Source organism: Sinohyriopsis cumingii, chromosome 15 (genome assembly GCF_028554795.1).
Source record: "Sinohyriopsis cumingii isolate HCF-2022 chromosome 15, ASM2855479v2, whole genome shotgun sequence".
Taxonomy (NCBI): Eukaryota; Metazoa; Mollusca; class Bivalvia; order Unionida; family Unionidae; genus Sinohyriopsis; species Sinohyriopsis cumingii.
Window position 1 is genome coordinate 101,921,165 of NC_142975.1, and position 14,398 is coordinate 101,935,562.

Below are 14,398 nucleotides of genomic sequence, written 5' to 3' on the forward strand. Positions count from 1 at the left end.
GCTCCCAAGAAAGGTCAAACATCTCTAAGTGTAGACCATTTCTCCCTCAATATATTTCTGCTGAAGGATCCAGTCAGGAATGCCATAATACCTGATGGTTGGGTGATATCCATCTCTCTTTAGGTTGCATACCTTCACATTCATATCTTCATATCTTTCCTTCACCAATGAAGTATCTCAGAATTTCTTTGGATGAATGGATCTTCTAATTCCAAGACTGTGGTTCATCTTAATCTCAGCGCCTGAATCTATTACCAAGGACATGGTAGTAATTATAGTACATTATAGTCCATTCAATGCCATGGCGTATCCAGATGTTCCAATATTTTGATGACTGATTGATCAGCAATGGCAGTCTTGAATCCTTCAGATCTAGACCTGTCTCACTGTTGCTTCATAGTGACCAGGCTTGGTCATTTACCAAATCAGAGCTCATTCCATCACATGATTTTGTCTACATGGGGATCAATTTTCTCACAGACACCATTAGGCTATGTTCCTCTGGGCACAGCACTTAAAATCCAGTCCCTGTTGGAGATGCTGAGAGTAAGGACTGAGGTATCAGTTTGTCTTTTACTCTCTTTCTGCTGGGGACCTTGAACTCCTCAACAGACTTGATTCATCTAGGATGGTTTGACTTGTTTCCCCGCCAGTTTCTGCTTTTAGCAGCTTGTGATTTCCACCACCATCTAAATTGGTGGACAAATCTGGACCAATATTTGGCCGGAGTCCTCATGAACACACGTGAACCTCACTCCTTATCTATTCACAGATGCATCAGATTCTGAATGGGGTTCTCATTTGGAGCTGAAGGGTCTGATTCATCAGGGTCCATGATCTCAGGAAGAATCTTCCCTCTACATCAGCAGTTTGGCAGTTAGTACAGTGTTAGACCTTCAAAGGGTGCATCCTCCAAAAAAGAGGTCATTGTATGATGGTCTCCAACAACACATTAGTGGTAGCATACCTCAGGAGACAAGATGGCACATGTGTATCTTCTCTCTACATGGAGATTTGGATCTTCCTTCACTAGACAGTTTCAGAGAGAACAATTCTTTTAAGTGTGCCACATTCCTGGCAGGAAGAACATTTCGGCAGACAGTCACTTTACAAATGGGAAGATAGTTCTACCAAATTGTCACTCCAACTACTCATAGCTGACTCCCAGTTCTAACTTTTGGGAACACCCTTGGTGGAGCTTTTGCCAACAAGCTGAACAGCATGCTCTCCTTTTAAGTCTTATCAGTCCCTGACCAGATGGCTGGGCAGTGGATGCATTCAGCTGGAAGTAGTACAATCGTCTTCGATTATGCCTTTCTATCCATCATTATGATCCCACAAATCGTACACAAAGTCAGGCACTTCACTGTGCATCAGTTTTATTTCTCCTCTGTGACCCAAGCAATTCATCAATCTGGAGGGGATCAGAGGAGGTTTCTTCTGTCTCAACACAGGGGATATCTCCTGCAAAGCAGCTTCCAGATTCTCCACCATCTTTAACACCTTAATATGGCTACTGCTCCGGAATTGGAATTTTTTGAAAATGAAGTTTTGTCAAAAAGACTTCTTATGATGTCTAGTTGGGCATAAATGAAAACTGTACTGATCTGATGTCAAATATGGCTGCCAAAATGTCCATCTTGAAAACATTCTTATGACTACATCTTCAGAATGGAAGGTCACATCAACATTGGGTTTCACTAAAAGATTTATTGCATTGTCTGGTTGGACCTTAACAAAAATGATGCCACTTGCACATGCAGTATGGCTATCACTGAATTGACTCTTTTAGAGACTCTAACAGGTTTTGAGGAAACAAATGGAACCCCCAATTCTGCATCTAATAGTGTGTGATACATATTTGATTAACATCGCTCAATGGCTAAAATGTAAGGCCATCATGAAATTATCATACAGTTCAGTGTTATGAATATTCTAGAAAATAATACTTCAGAAACATGCAAATTATTTGGCTTGTGATTTTAATCAGAGCTTAATGCCTTATTATCTGCCATTCACAAATATTGCCATATCATCAGAAAAAAACTACAGTTTGTTTTCCTTTTAATTACAGATAAAAAACTTACAGCAGAATCGATAAGTAAGTAGTCTGAGTTTTAATTTCAGCTCCTCTCTCTCTCTTCCTCTCTCTCTGGCTGCCATGTATAGTCAGTCAATGATGTGCTGAAAATTGGTTTTAAGCCCACTTCAACAACAACAACAATTATTTTCACTCCTGAATGGTTGAAAAGATGGAGACAGTGAGGCAGATCCAGTTGCAACACAGTGTGATACTGAATACAAACCTACATTTTAACTGCAACAGTTGCATCTATACTTAAATCATGCACTGTATTGAAAATTCTCTGACAACTTATTGTTTTCAAACAAAAAAAACCCAGACATATTGGAGTATTTACCACTGTCAAAAGAACACATTATTGCTGAGTGTATCAACTTCCAAACTGCAGGACAGAAATGTTATATCAAAACACATACACTTATACATGCATACAATATTTTTGTTTTTTAGTTTTCACTTGTTTAATTTTATTCTTAATCCATTTATTTTTAATTTTCTGGTCATATCAAGATTGTGATTTTACCTAAAGACTTGTTATAATGTCCTGATGATTCTAAATGGAAAAGGTATTGTTCTAATATCCCATCTTAAGTTTTAATCCACATATTTTTAATTTGCTGTTCATATCAACATTGTGATTTCACCAAAAGACTTGCAATAATGTCTTATTGATTCTAAATGGAAAAGGTATCGGATTGATATCCCACATGGCCACCTTTGCAGACATCTTGTTTTCAGTTTTCCTTCAAAATTTAGAATCATGTTAATATGAGATTTTCACCATGAGACTCTTATAATGTTTATATTTTGTTAAAATAAATCCAATTTGACATAAAATATGTCCATTAAAGCTGCAAATTTAAAAATGTTTTCACTGAAGAAGCTCAAAATAATAAGTTTAATAAAAAAAGATATTTGCTCCATTACATCAGGTGTTGATTACTAATGTTTCTTGTAAAATTATAATTAGACAGGCAGTTTGTTGAGTGTCTGTAACTTTGCACACTGATATCCAGAATCACATGTGAATTTTTACATCATCATCTCCCTCAAAAATTGAAATGTGTTCAAGAGCTTTCAGGATTTAATTATGACGGTTCCTTTATTACATCAAAGATTTCAAATAGTTTGTGAGCTATGAAAAGCACAGAAACTCTGAAATCATAATAATAATACCAGCATGGCCTCAAGAATGTGCAATTTTCATTGTGTATGTGTGTGTGAGTCCTTGCTGAATTTTTTTATAAATTGCAACAACTTTATACTGCATAAGGCTTTTGACTTGAATGTGAATTATTTGGCTTGTGATTTTAATCAGCACTTAATGCTTTATTATGAGCCATTCACAAATATTAGAGTAAGGGTTAGCCTAAGTCATATCTTGCATCATAAGAAAATATTACAGTTTGTTTTCCTTTTAATTATAGGTGTAAACCCTGAAGAAAAATCACCAGAACAATCTGGTAAGTTGTCACAGTTTTAATTTCAACTCCTCTCTCTCTCTCTGTTTTTCTCCAGGTTCTTCATCCACCAGTTATACAGGCTGCCATGTATAGTCTATCATGTGGTAAAAAAAATGGTTTATAATCCCACACCAACAACAACAACTCTCTCTCTCTCTCTCTGATGGTTTAAAAGATGGAGACAATGAAGCATCACAGCCTGAATACATGTTTTCTGCATAAATTTGCAGCCATACTTAAATCATGCACTATATTGAAAACTCTCAGAAAACCTACTGTTTTCAAATTCACTTTCCACACCAAAAAAACAGACATACTCTTAATCTGACAGTCCTAAGTCTTAGAAAATCATGTTATTACATCGACTGGAAAAGCACAATGGTTATGAGGGTTATGAGGTATGAGATAAAGCTGATTTGCAATCAGTCATTTCTTACTGTTATGTCATCTTGATGAGGCACACACACACAAGCATATACATACATACATACATGTATACATGCATACATACTTACATAGATACATACATACATACATACATACATGCATGCATGCATGCATGCATACATACATGCATGCATACATACATACATACATACATACATACATACATACATACATACATGTACATGTACATGTATACATACTTGATGCAGGTGGGAGAAATCACATAATGAGCATACCATTCTCACATACTCGTTGACCAACTTTGTCTGCTTACTAGTGCACAGGATTTCTGTGATCAGCTTTTGTATTGCAGCAATAAAACAATTGGGTACCAAGTGACACCTGTTCTGAATTTAATATGCCCAATCATAAAAACAAAGAAAAACATTTATCTGAAAATAGTGCAAGTTTACAAAATGCCCATTTGATTGAGTGTAATCCATATTATTGTAAAATCAGGAAAATAGGCACACTGATAACAGAAGTGGAGTGGACATATTGCCTTTCTCCTCTCCATTTACAGGTCCCAGCATCTGTGTATCTGCCTTATATCCATATTAGGTCAGTGGTACTAAAATTTAAGCAGTTCTTTGAATTTCTGAAAAACAATTTTAATCTTTTTTGGACTTACTCCTAGTTTTATCATTATATACCTTCGAACAAAATTAAGCAAAACCCTCTTCAGATAGACACATAATATTTGGTGGGCATATTTCTATTCAAGGCCATGTAAGCCACTGGTATGGCACAGTGTGTCATCTATCATCCAGCTTATCTCCCTGCATATTCAGGGTTGTAGAATAAACACATCACATGCTTTCTGTCTGTTTTAAGAACACCTGAGAGGAAGCCACATGATTGCTATGTGAGTTGCATCACATGTTCTTGTAGTAGAGGATCCTGTTAGCTAAGTAGAGGAAAGATAGAGGGTTGTGTCTCCAGTGCAAGGCACTACTTTGGCCTTGACTTCAGTAAGACCAATGATCATTCAGCTAGTCAGGCCTTAAATTCAGTAAGACCAATGATCATTCAGCTAGTCAAGCCTTAACTTCAGTAAAACCAGTGATCATTCAGCTAGTCAGGCCTTAACTTTAGTAAGACCAGTGATCATTCAGCTAGTCAGGCCTTAACTTCAGTAAGACCAATGATCATTCAGCTAGTCAGGCCTTAACTTTGGTAAGACCAGTTGATCATTCAGCTAGTCAGGCCTTAACTTCAGTAAGACCAATGATCATTCAGCTAGTCGGGCCTTAACTTCAGTAAGACCAATGATCATTCAGCTAGTCAGGCCTTAACTTCAGTAAGACCAATGATCATTCAGCTAGTCAAGCCTTAACTTCAGTAAGACCAGTTATCATTCAGCTAGTCGGGCCTTAACTTCAGTAAGACCAATGATCATTCAGCTAGTCAGGCCTTAACTTCAGTAAGACCAATGAGCATTCAGCTAGTCAGGCCTTAACTTCAGTAAGACCAATGATCATTCAGTGAGTCAGGTCAAGCATAATGGGCTATGTTGAATTTGACACATTTTGATAAATGAACAGTGTTGATCATCAAGAAGTGTGAAAAAGACCTAGTTTAGGTCACACTGCAAAGTTCACTAAGACACTCCCATTCAATCTAAGTGATTTGTGGAGATACCTAAACTGATACGCTTAAAAATGTCAGTTCTTAGAACATTTAACAAGTGAAATGAATGAACATTCACAGTAATGACTAGTTGGTTCCCACACTTAATTTACCTACATCAATTCCTTTCTACCCCTTCTGTCATTCTCCTCTAATTCTTTATTATTTTTGGTGGTTCAGTTCCCAGAAATACAGTGTATATCGTTAAAAATGTGACACCATAAATCAAAGGAATTACTGAGCAATAAAGCTAGTAAAATTATACCTTTACTTAAATGATATAATCGAAAAGCTGATGGCCTTCAGGAGGACATTTTAATGTAAATAACATTGAAATTCTTTCAAAATCAAGAACATTGCAAGATTTTATAAACTCATAAATTAAGGGGAGATAATTTGCTTTGTTTTGGTGCCTAATGGCACAGCAATATTTGCAGATTATATAGTGCCAAGCCTGTTGGAGCAAAGTGCCTTGCCCAGGGTTACACCATGGTAACTTAGCCAGACTGGTCCAGTTCTAGGGTTTGCAACCCTCAACCTTTCCGTTGTGAGAACAGCACATTAACCGCTGAGCCACCATGGCTTCTAGAGATAACACTGGTCCATCTCCTTAATATTTATGAATTCTGATGATGTCAGAGAAGAGATAAATGATTATTATTTAGCTCCACTGGTCATAGACCACAAAGAGTTTGTGTTGTAGTCTTTTATTTGTTCATTCATTACCAAAAGTTTGCTTTCTCATGGGTCAGTGGTGCTTTCCATGGTTTTCCCAGGTCCTTCCTCCACCATTTATTCAGGCCGCCATGTATAGCCTATCTTGTGCTGAAAAATGGCATTAAACCTTACAACAACAACAATGAGTTTGCTAATACTACTCCTACTAAATTTCTTGGACAATTCCCATATTTTAAACACATTCATCCCATGTTCTTGATGGTTGTAATGAGTGTGGTTTGGACATGCCATATGGCTACCACTGTGGCCAGCTTGAAAATCCTATTGTTACTATTCTCTATTCTTTCTGAAAGGATTGTCATATCTACATTTGAACTTTGCTAAATGACTTCTTATGATATATTACCACTCTATGGTCTTAATATAGGTAATAGAAAAGAATGAGAAACAACAAGCTCCGTAAAGTTCTACAAATAATTTATTTCCCCAAAACACCAGTACTGTGAATCTCTTTTGGGAAGTCATGGAATCGTTGTTTGTTATTCAATACTATCTCTATTAAATATTAATATAACCAGATTTACTGTATGGATATGTATTACCAATTATCTGATGAGTTATTGTCTGGCAATGATATCATATTTTCAGGTTCAAGGTTTAAGGCCACTTAACTTGTGAACATTTTCTCTCAGACGTATTTGAAAATATTTTTGTTACCGGATTTAACATGTTATACTTTCTCTGAAATTTCTGAGATGCTTCGATTACTCAGCAGTGTGATTTGGTTTTTTACTCAACAGCAACATTTGCTGATATCTACCTGTAAATGGAAGTATTTGTATTTATTTACTTTCAAAGCATTTACATATTGTTACATCGAAATGGAGATTTATTTGGTAAACTTTCAAAATTTCAATAGTGTATCTTTTTTAATGTGCTATCAAGATCATTATAGTACAATTAAAGATTGACAGGAGCTATATGGTTGTTAATAATGTTAAGACTGACAGGAGCTATATGGTTGTTAATAATGTTAAGACTGACAGGAGCTATATGGTTGTTAATATTGATAGGATTGACAGGAGCTATATGGTTGTTAATATTGGTAAGTTTGACAGGAGCTATATGGTTGTTAATATTGTTAAGATTGACAGGAACTATATGGTTGTTAATATTGTTAGGATTGACAGGAACTATAAGGTTGTTAATATTGATAAGATTGACAGGAGCTATATGGTTGTTAATCTTGTTAAGATTGACAGGAGCTATACAGTTGTTAATATTGATAGGATTGACAGGAGCTATATGGTTGTTAATATTGGTAAGTTTGACAGGAGCTATATGGTTGTTGATATTGTTAAGATTGACAGGAACTATAAGGTTGTTAATATTGATAAGATTGACAGGAGCTGTATGGTTGTTAATATTGTTAAGATTGACAGGAGCTACATGGTTGTTAATATTGATAAGATTGACAGGAGCTATATGGTTGTTAATATTGATAAGATTGACAGGAGCTATATGGTTGTTAATATTGATAAGATTGACAGGAGCTATATGGTTGTTAATATTGTTAAGATTGACAGGAGCTATATAATTGTTAATATTGATAAGATTGACAGGAGCTGTATGGTTGTTGATATTGATAAGATTGACAGTTGTATGGTTGTTAATATTATTAAGATTGACAGGAACTATAAGGTTGTTAATACTGATAGGATTAAAAGGAGCTATATGGTTGTTAATATTGATAAGATTCACAGGAGCTATATGGTTGCTAATATTGATAAGATTGACAGGAGCTATATGGTTTTTAATATTGATAAGATTGACAGGAGCTATATGCTTGTTAATATTGTTAAGTTTGACAGGAGCTATATGCTTGTTAATATTGTTAAGATTGACAGGAGCTATATGGTTGTTAATATTGATAAGATTGACAGGATCCATATGGTTGTTAATATCCAGAAGATTGACAGGAGCAGTATGGCTGTTAATATTGATAAGATTGACAGGATCTATATGGTTGTTAATATTGATAAGATTGACAGGAGCTGTATGGTTGTTAATATTGATAAGATTGACAGGAGCTATATGGTTGTTAATATTGATAAGATTGACAGGAGATATATGGTTGTTAATATTGATAAGATTGACAGGAGCTATATGGTTGTTAATATTGTTAAAATTGACAGGAGCTGTATGGTTGTTAATATTGATAAGATTGACAGGAGCTGTATGGTTGTTAATATTGATGAGATTGACAGGAGCTGTATGGTTGTTAATATTGATAGTATTGACAGGAGCTGTATGGTTGTTGATATTGTTAAGATTGACAGGAGCTGTATGGTTGTTGATTATGTTAAGATTGACAAAAGCTATATGGTTGTTAATATTGATGAGATTGACAGGAGCTGTATGGTTGTTAATATTGATAAGATTGATTGGAGCTGTATGGTTGTTGATATTGTTATGACTGACAGGAGCTGTATGGTTGTTGATTATGTTAAGATTGACAGGAGCTATATGGTTATTAATATTGTTAAGTTTGACAGGAGCTATATGATTGTTGACATTGTTAAGATTGACAGGAGCTATATGGTTGTTAATATTGTTAAGATTGACAAGAGCTATATGGTTGTTAATATTGTTAAGATTGACAGGAGCTATATGGTTGTTAGTATTGTTAAGATTGACGGATCTCTATGGTTGTTAATATTGATAAGATTGACAGGAGCTATATGGTTGTTAATATTGGTAAGTTTGACAGGAGCTATATGGTTGTTGATATTGTTAAGATTGACAGGAACTATAAGGTTGTTAATATTGATAAGATTGACAGGAGCTGTATGGTTGTTAATATTGTTAAGATTGACAGGAGCTACATGGTTGTTAATATTGATAAGATTGACAGGAGCTATATGGTTGTTAATATTGATAAGATTGACAGGAGCTATATGGTTGTTAATATTGATAAGATTGACAGGAGCTATATGGTTGTTAATATTGTTAAGATTGACAGGAGCTATATAATTGTTAATATTGATAAGATTGACAGGAGCTGTATGGTTGTTGATATTGATAAGATTGACAGTTGTATGGTTGTTAATATTATTAAGATTGACAGGAACTATAAGGTTGTTAATACTGATAGGATTAAAAGGAGCTATATGGTTGTTAATATTGATAAGATTCACAGGAGCTATAAGGTTGCTAATATTGATAAGATTGACAGGAGCTATATGGTTTTTAATATTGATAAGATTGACAGGAGCTATATGCTTGTTAATATTGTTAAGTTTGACAGGAGCAATATGCTTGTTAATATTGTTAAGATTGACAGGAGCTATATGGTTGTTAATATTGATAAGATTGACAGGATCCATATGGTTGTTAATATCCAGAAGATTGACAGGAGCAGTATGGCTGTTAATATTGATAAGATTGACAGGAGCTATATGGTTGTTAATATTGATAAGATTGACAGGAGCTGTATGGTTGTTAATATTGATAAGATTGACAGGAGCTATATGGTTGTTAATATTGATAAGATTGACAGGACATATGGTTGTTAATATTGATAAGATTGACAGGAGCTATATGGTTGTTAATATTGTTAAAATTGACAGGAGCTGTATGGTTGTTAATATTGATAAGATTGACAGGAACTATATGGTTGTTAATATTGATAAGATTGACAGGAGCTATATAGATGTTAATATTGATAAGATTGACAGGAGCTATATGGTTGTTAATATTGTTAAAATTGACAGGAGCTGTATGGTTGTTAATATTGATAAGATTGACAGGAGCTTATGGTGTATGGTTGTTAATATTGATAAGATTGACAGGAGCTGTATGGTTGTTGATATTGATAAGATTGACAGGAGATGTATGGTTGTTGATATTGATAAGATTGACAGGAGCTATATGGTTGTTAATATTGATAAGATTGACAGGAGCTATATGGTTGTTAATATTGATAAGATTGACAGGAGCTGTATGGTTGTTAATATTGATAAGATTGACAGGTGCTGTATGGTTGTTGATATTGATAAGATTGACAGGAGCTGTATGGTTGTTGATATTGATAAGATTGACAGGAGCTATATGGTTGTTAGTATTGATAAGATTGACAGGAGCTATATGGTTGTTAATATTGTTAAAATTGACAGGAGCTGTATGGTTGTTAATATTGATAAGATTGACAGGGACTATATGGTTGTTAATATTGATAAGATTGACAGGAACTATATGGTTGTTAATATTGATAAGATTGACAGGAGCTATATGGATGTTAATATTGAAAAGATTGACAGGAGCTGTATGGTTGTTAATATTGATGAGATTGACAGGAGCTGTATGGTTGTTAATATTGATAGTATTGACAGGAGCTGTATGGTTGTTGATATTGTTAAGATTGACAGGAGCTGTATGGTTGTTGATTATGTTAAGATTGACAAAAGCTATATGGTTGTTAATATTGATGAGATTGACAGGAGCTGTATGGTTGTTAATATTGATAAGATTGATTGGAGCTGTATGGTTGTTGATATTGTTATGACTGACAGGAGCTGTATGGTTGTTGATTATGTTAAGATTGACAGGAGCTATATGGTTATTAATATTGTTAAGTTTGACAGGAGCTATATGATTGTTGATATTGTTAAGATTGACAGGAGCTATATGGTTGTTAATATTGTTAAGATTGACAAGAGCTATATGGTTGTTAATATTGTTAAGATTGACATGAGCTATATGGTTGTTAGTATTGTTAAGATTGACGGATCTCTATGGTTGTTAATATTGATAAGATTGACAGGAGCTATATGGTTGTTAATATTGATAAGATTGACAGGAGCTATATGGTTGTTAATATTGATAAGATTGACAGGAGCTGTATGGTTGTTAATATTGATAAGATTGACAGGTGCTGTATGGTTGTTGATATTGATAAGATTGACAGGAGCTGTATGGTTGTTAATATTGTTAAGATTGACAGGAGCTATGTGGTTGTTAATATTGTTAAGATTGACAGGAGCTATATGCTTGTTAATATTGTTAAGTTTGACAGGAGCTATATGCTTGTTAATATTGTTAAGATTGGCAGGAGCTATATGGTTGTTAATATTGATAAGATTGACAGGATCCATATGGTTGTTAATATTCAGAAGATTGACAGGAGCAGTATGGCTGTTAATATTGATAAGATTGACAGGAGCTATATGGTTGTTTATATTGATAAGATTGACAGGAACTGTATGGTTGTTAATATTGATAAGATTGACAGGAGCTATTTGGTTGTTAATATTGATAAGATTGACAGGAGCTATATGGTTGTTAATATTGATAAGATTGACAGGAGCTATATGGTTGTTAATATTGTTAAAATTGACAGGAGCTGTATGGTTGTTAATATTGATAAGATTGACAGGAACTATATGGTTGTTAATATTGATAAGATTGACAGGACCTATATGGATGTCAATATTGAAAAGATTGACAGGAGCTATATGGTTGTTAATATTGTTAAAATTGACAGGAGCTGTATGGTTGTTAATATTGATAAGATTGACAGGAGCTTATGGTGTATGGTTGTTAATATTGATAAGATTGACAGGAGCTATATGGTTGTTAATATTGATAAGATTGACAGGAGCTATATGGTTGTTAATATTGATAAGATTGACAGGAGCTGTATGGTTGTTAATATTGATAAGATTGACAGGTGCTGTATGGTTGTTCATATTGATAAGATTGACAGGAGCTGTATGGTTGTTAATATTGATAAGATTGACAGGAGCTGTATGGTTGTTAATATTGATAAGATTGACAGGAGCTATATGGTTGTTAATATTGATAAGATTGACAGGAGCTGTATGGTTTTTAATATTGACAAGATTGACAGGTGCTGTATGGTTGTTGATATTGATAAGATTGACAGGAGCTGTATGGTTGTTAATATTGTTAAGATTGACAGGAGCTATGTGGTTGTTAATATTGTTAAGATTGACAGGAGCTATACGGTTGTTAATATTGTTAAGATTGACAGGAGCTATACGGTTGTTAATATTGTTAAGATTGACAGGAGCTATATGGTTGTTAATATTGATAAGATTGACAAGAGCTATATGGTTGTTAATATTGATAAGATTGACAGGAGCTATATGGTTGTTAATATTGTTAAAATTGACAGGAGCTGTATGGTTGTTAATATTGATAAGATTGACAGGAACTATATGGTTGTTAATATTGATAAGATTGACAGGAGCTATATGGATGTTAAGATTGATAAGATTGACAGGAGCTATATGGTTGTTAATATTGTTAAAATTGACAGGAGCTGTATGGTTGTTAATATTGATAAGATTGACAGGAGCTTATGGTGTATGGTTGTTAATATTGATAAGATTGACAGGAGCTATATGGTTGTTGATATTGATAAGATTAACAGGAGCTGTATGGTTGTTGATATTGATAAGATTGACAGGAGCTATATGGTTGTTAATATTGATAAGATTGACAGGAGCTATATGGTTGTTAATATTGATAAGATTGACTGGAGCTATATGGTTGTTAATATTGATAAGATTGACAGGAGCTGTATGGTTGTTAATATTGATAAGATTGACTGGTGCTGTATGGTTGTTGATATTGATAAGATTGACAGGAGCTGTATGGTTGTTAATATTGATAAGATTGACAGGAGCTATGTGGTTGTTAATATTGTTAAGATTGACAGGAGCTATACGGTTGTTAATATTGTTAAGATTGACAGGAGCTATACGGTTGTTAATATTGTTAAGATTGACAGGAGCTATACGGTTGTTAATATTGTTAAGATTGACAGGAGCTATATGGTTGTTAATATTGATAAGATTGACAGGAGCTATATGGTTGTTAATATTGATAAGATTGACAGGAGCTGTATGGTTGTTCATATTGATAAGATTGACAGGAGCTGTATGGTTCTTAATATTGATAAGATTGACAGGAGCTGTATAGTTGTTGATATTGATAAGATTGACAGGAGCTGTATGGTTGTTAATATTGATAAGATTGACAGGAGCTATGTGGTTGTTAATATTGTTCAGATTAACAGGAGCTATATGCTTGTTAATATTGATAAGATTGACAGGAGCTATATGCTTGTTAATATTGTTAAGTTTGACAGGAGCTATATGCTTGCTAATATTGTTAAGATTGACAGGAGCTATATGGTTGTTAATATTGATAAGATTGACAGGAGCTATATGGTTGTTAATATTGATAAGATTGACAGGAGCTGTATGGTTGTTAATATTGTTAAAATTGACAGGAGCTGTATGGTTGTTAATATTGATAAGATTGACAGGAACTATATGGTTGTTAATATTGATAAGATTGACAGGAGCGATATGGATGTTAATATTGATAAGATTGACAGGAGCTATATGGTTGTTAATATTGTTAAAATTGACAGGAGCTGTATGGTTGTTAATATTGATAAGATTGACATGAGCTTATGGTGTATGGTTGTTAATATTGATAAGATTGACAGGTGCTGTATGGTTGTTGATATTGATAAGATTGACAGGAGCTTATGGTGTATGGTTGTTAATATTGATAAGATTCACAGGAGCTGTATGGTTGTTGATATTGATAAGATTGACAGGAGCTGTATGGTTGTTGATATTGATAAGATTGACAGGAGCTATATGGTTGTTAATATTGAGAAGATTGACAGGAGCTATATGGTTGTTAATATTGATAAGATTGACAGGAGCTATATGGTTGTTAATATTGATAAGATTGACAGGAGCTGTATGGTTGTTAATATTGATAAGATTGACAGGAGCTGTATAGTTGTTGATATTGATAAGATTGACAGGAGCTGTATGGTTGTTAATATTGATAAGATTGACAGGAGCTATGTGGTTGTTAATATTGTTCAGATTGACAGGAGCTATATGCTTGTTAATATTGATTAGATTGACAGGAGCTATATGCTTGTTAATATTGTTAAGTTTGACAGGAGCTATATGCTTGCTAATATTGTTAAGATTGACAGGAGCTATATGGTTGTTAATATTGATAAGATTGACAGGATCTATATGGT

General features: G+C 34.1%; 1 protein-coding gene across 1 annotated transcript in view; it reads left to right on the forward strand.

Moving 5' to 3' along the window:
* LOC149782391 (uncharacterized) overlaps nucleotides 1-14,398 on the forward strand; it is a 113,336-nt gene that overhangs the window by 52,075 nt on the left and 46,863 nt on the right. The window contains exons 6-7 of the mRNA XM_089933778.1: nucleotides 2,075-2,101; nucleotides 3,511-3,546. Coding sequence (XP_089789904.1) covers nucleotides 2,075-2,101; nucleotides 3,511-3,546 — 63 coding nt within the window. The remainder of the gene's footprint in view (nucleotides 1-2,074; nucleotides 2,102-3,510; nucleotides 3,547-14,398) is intronic.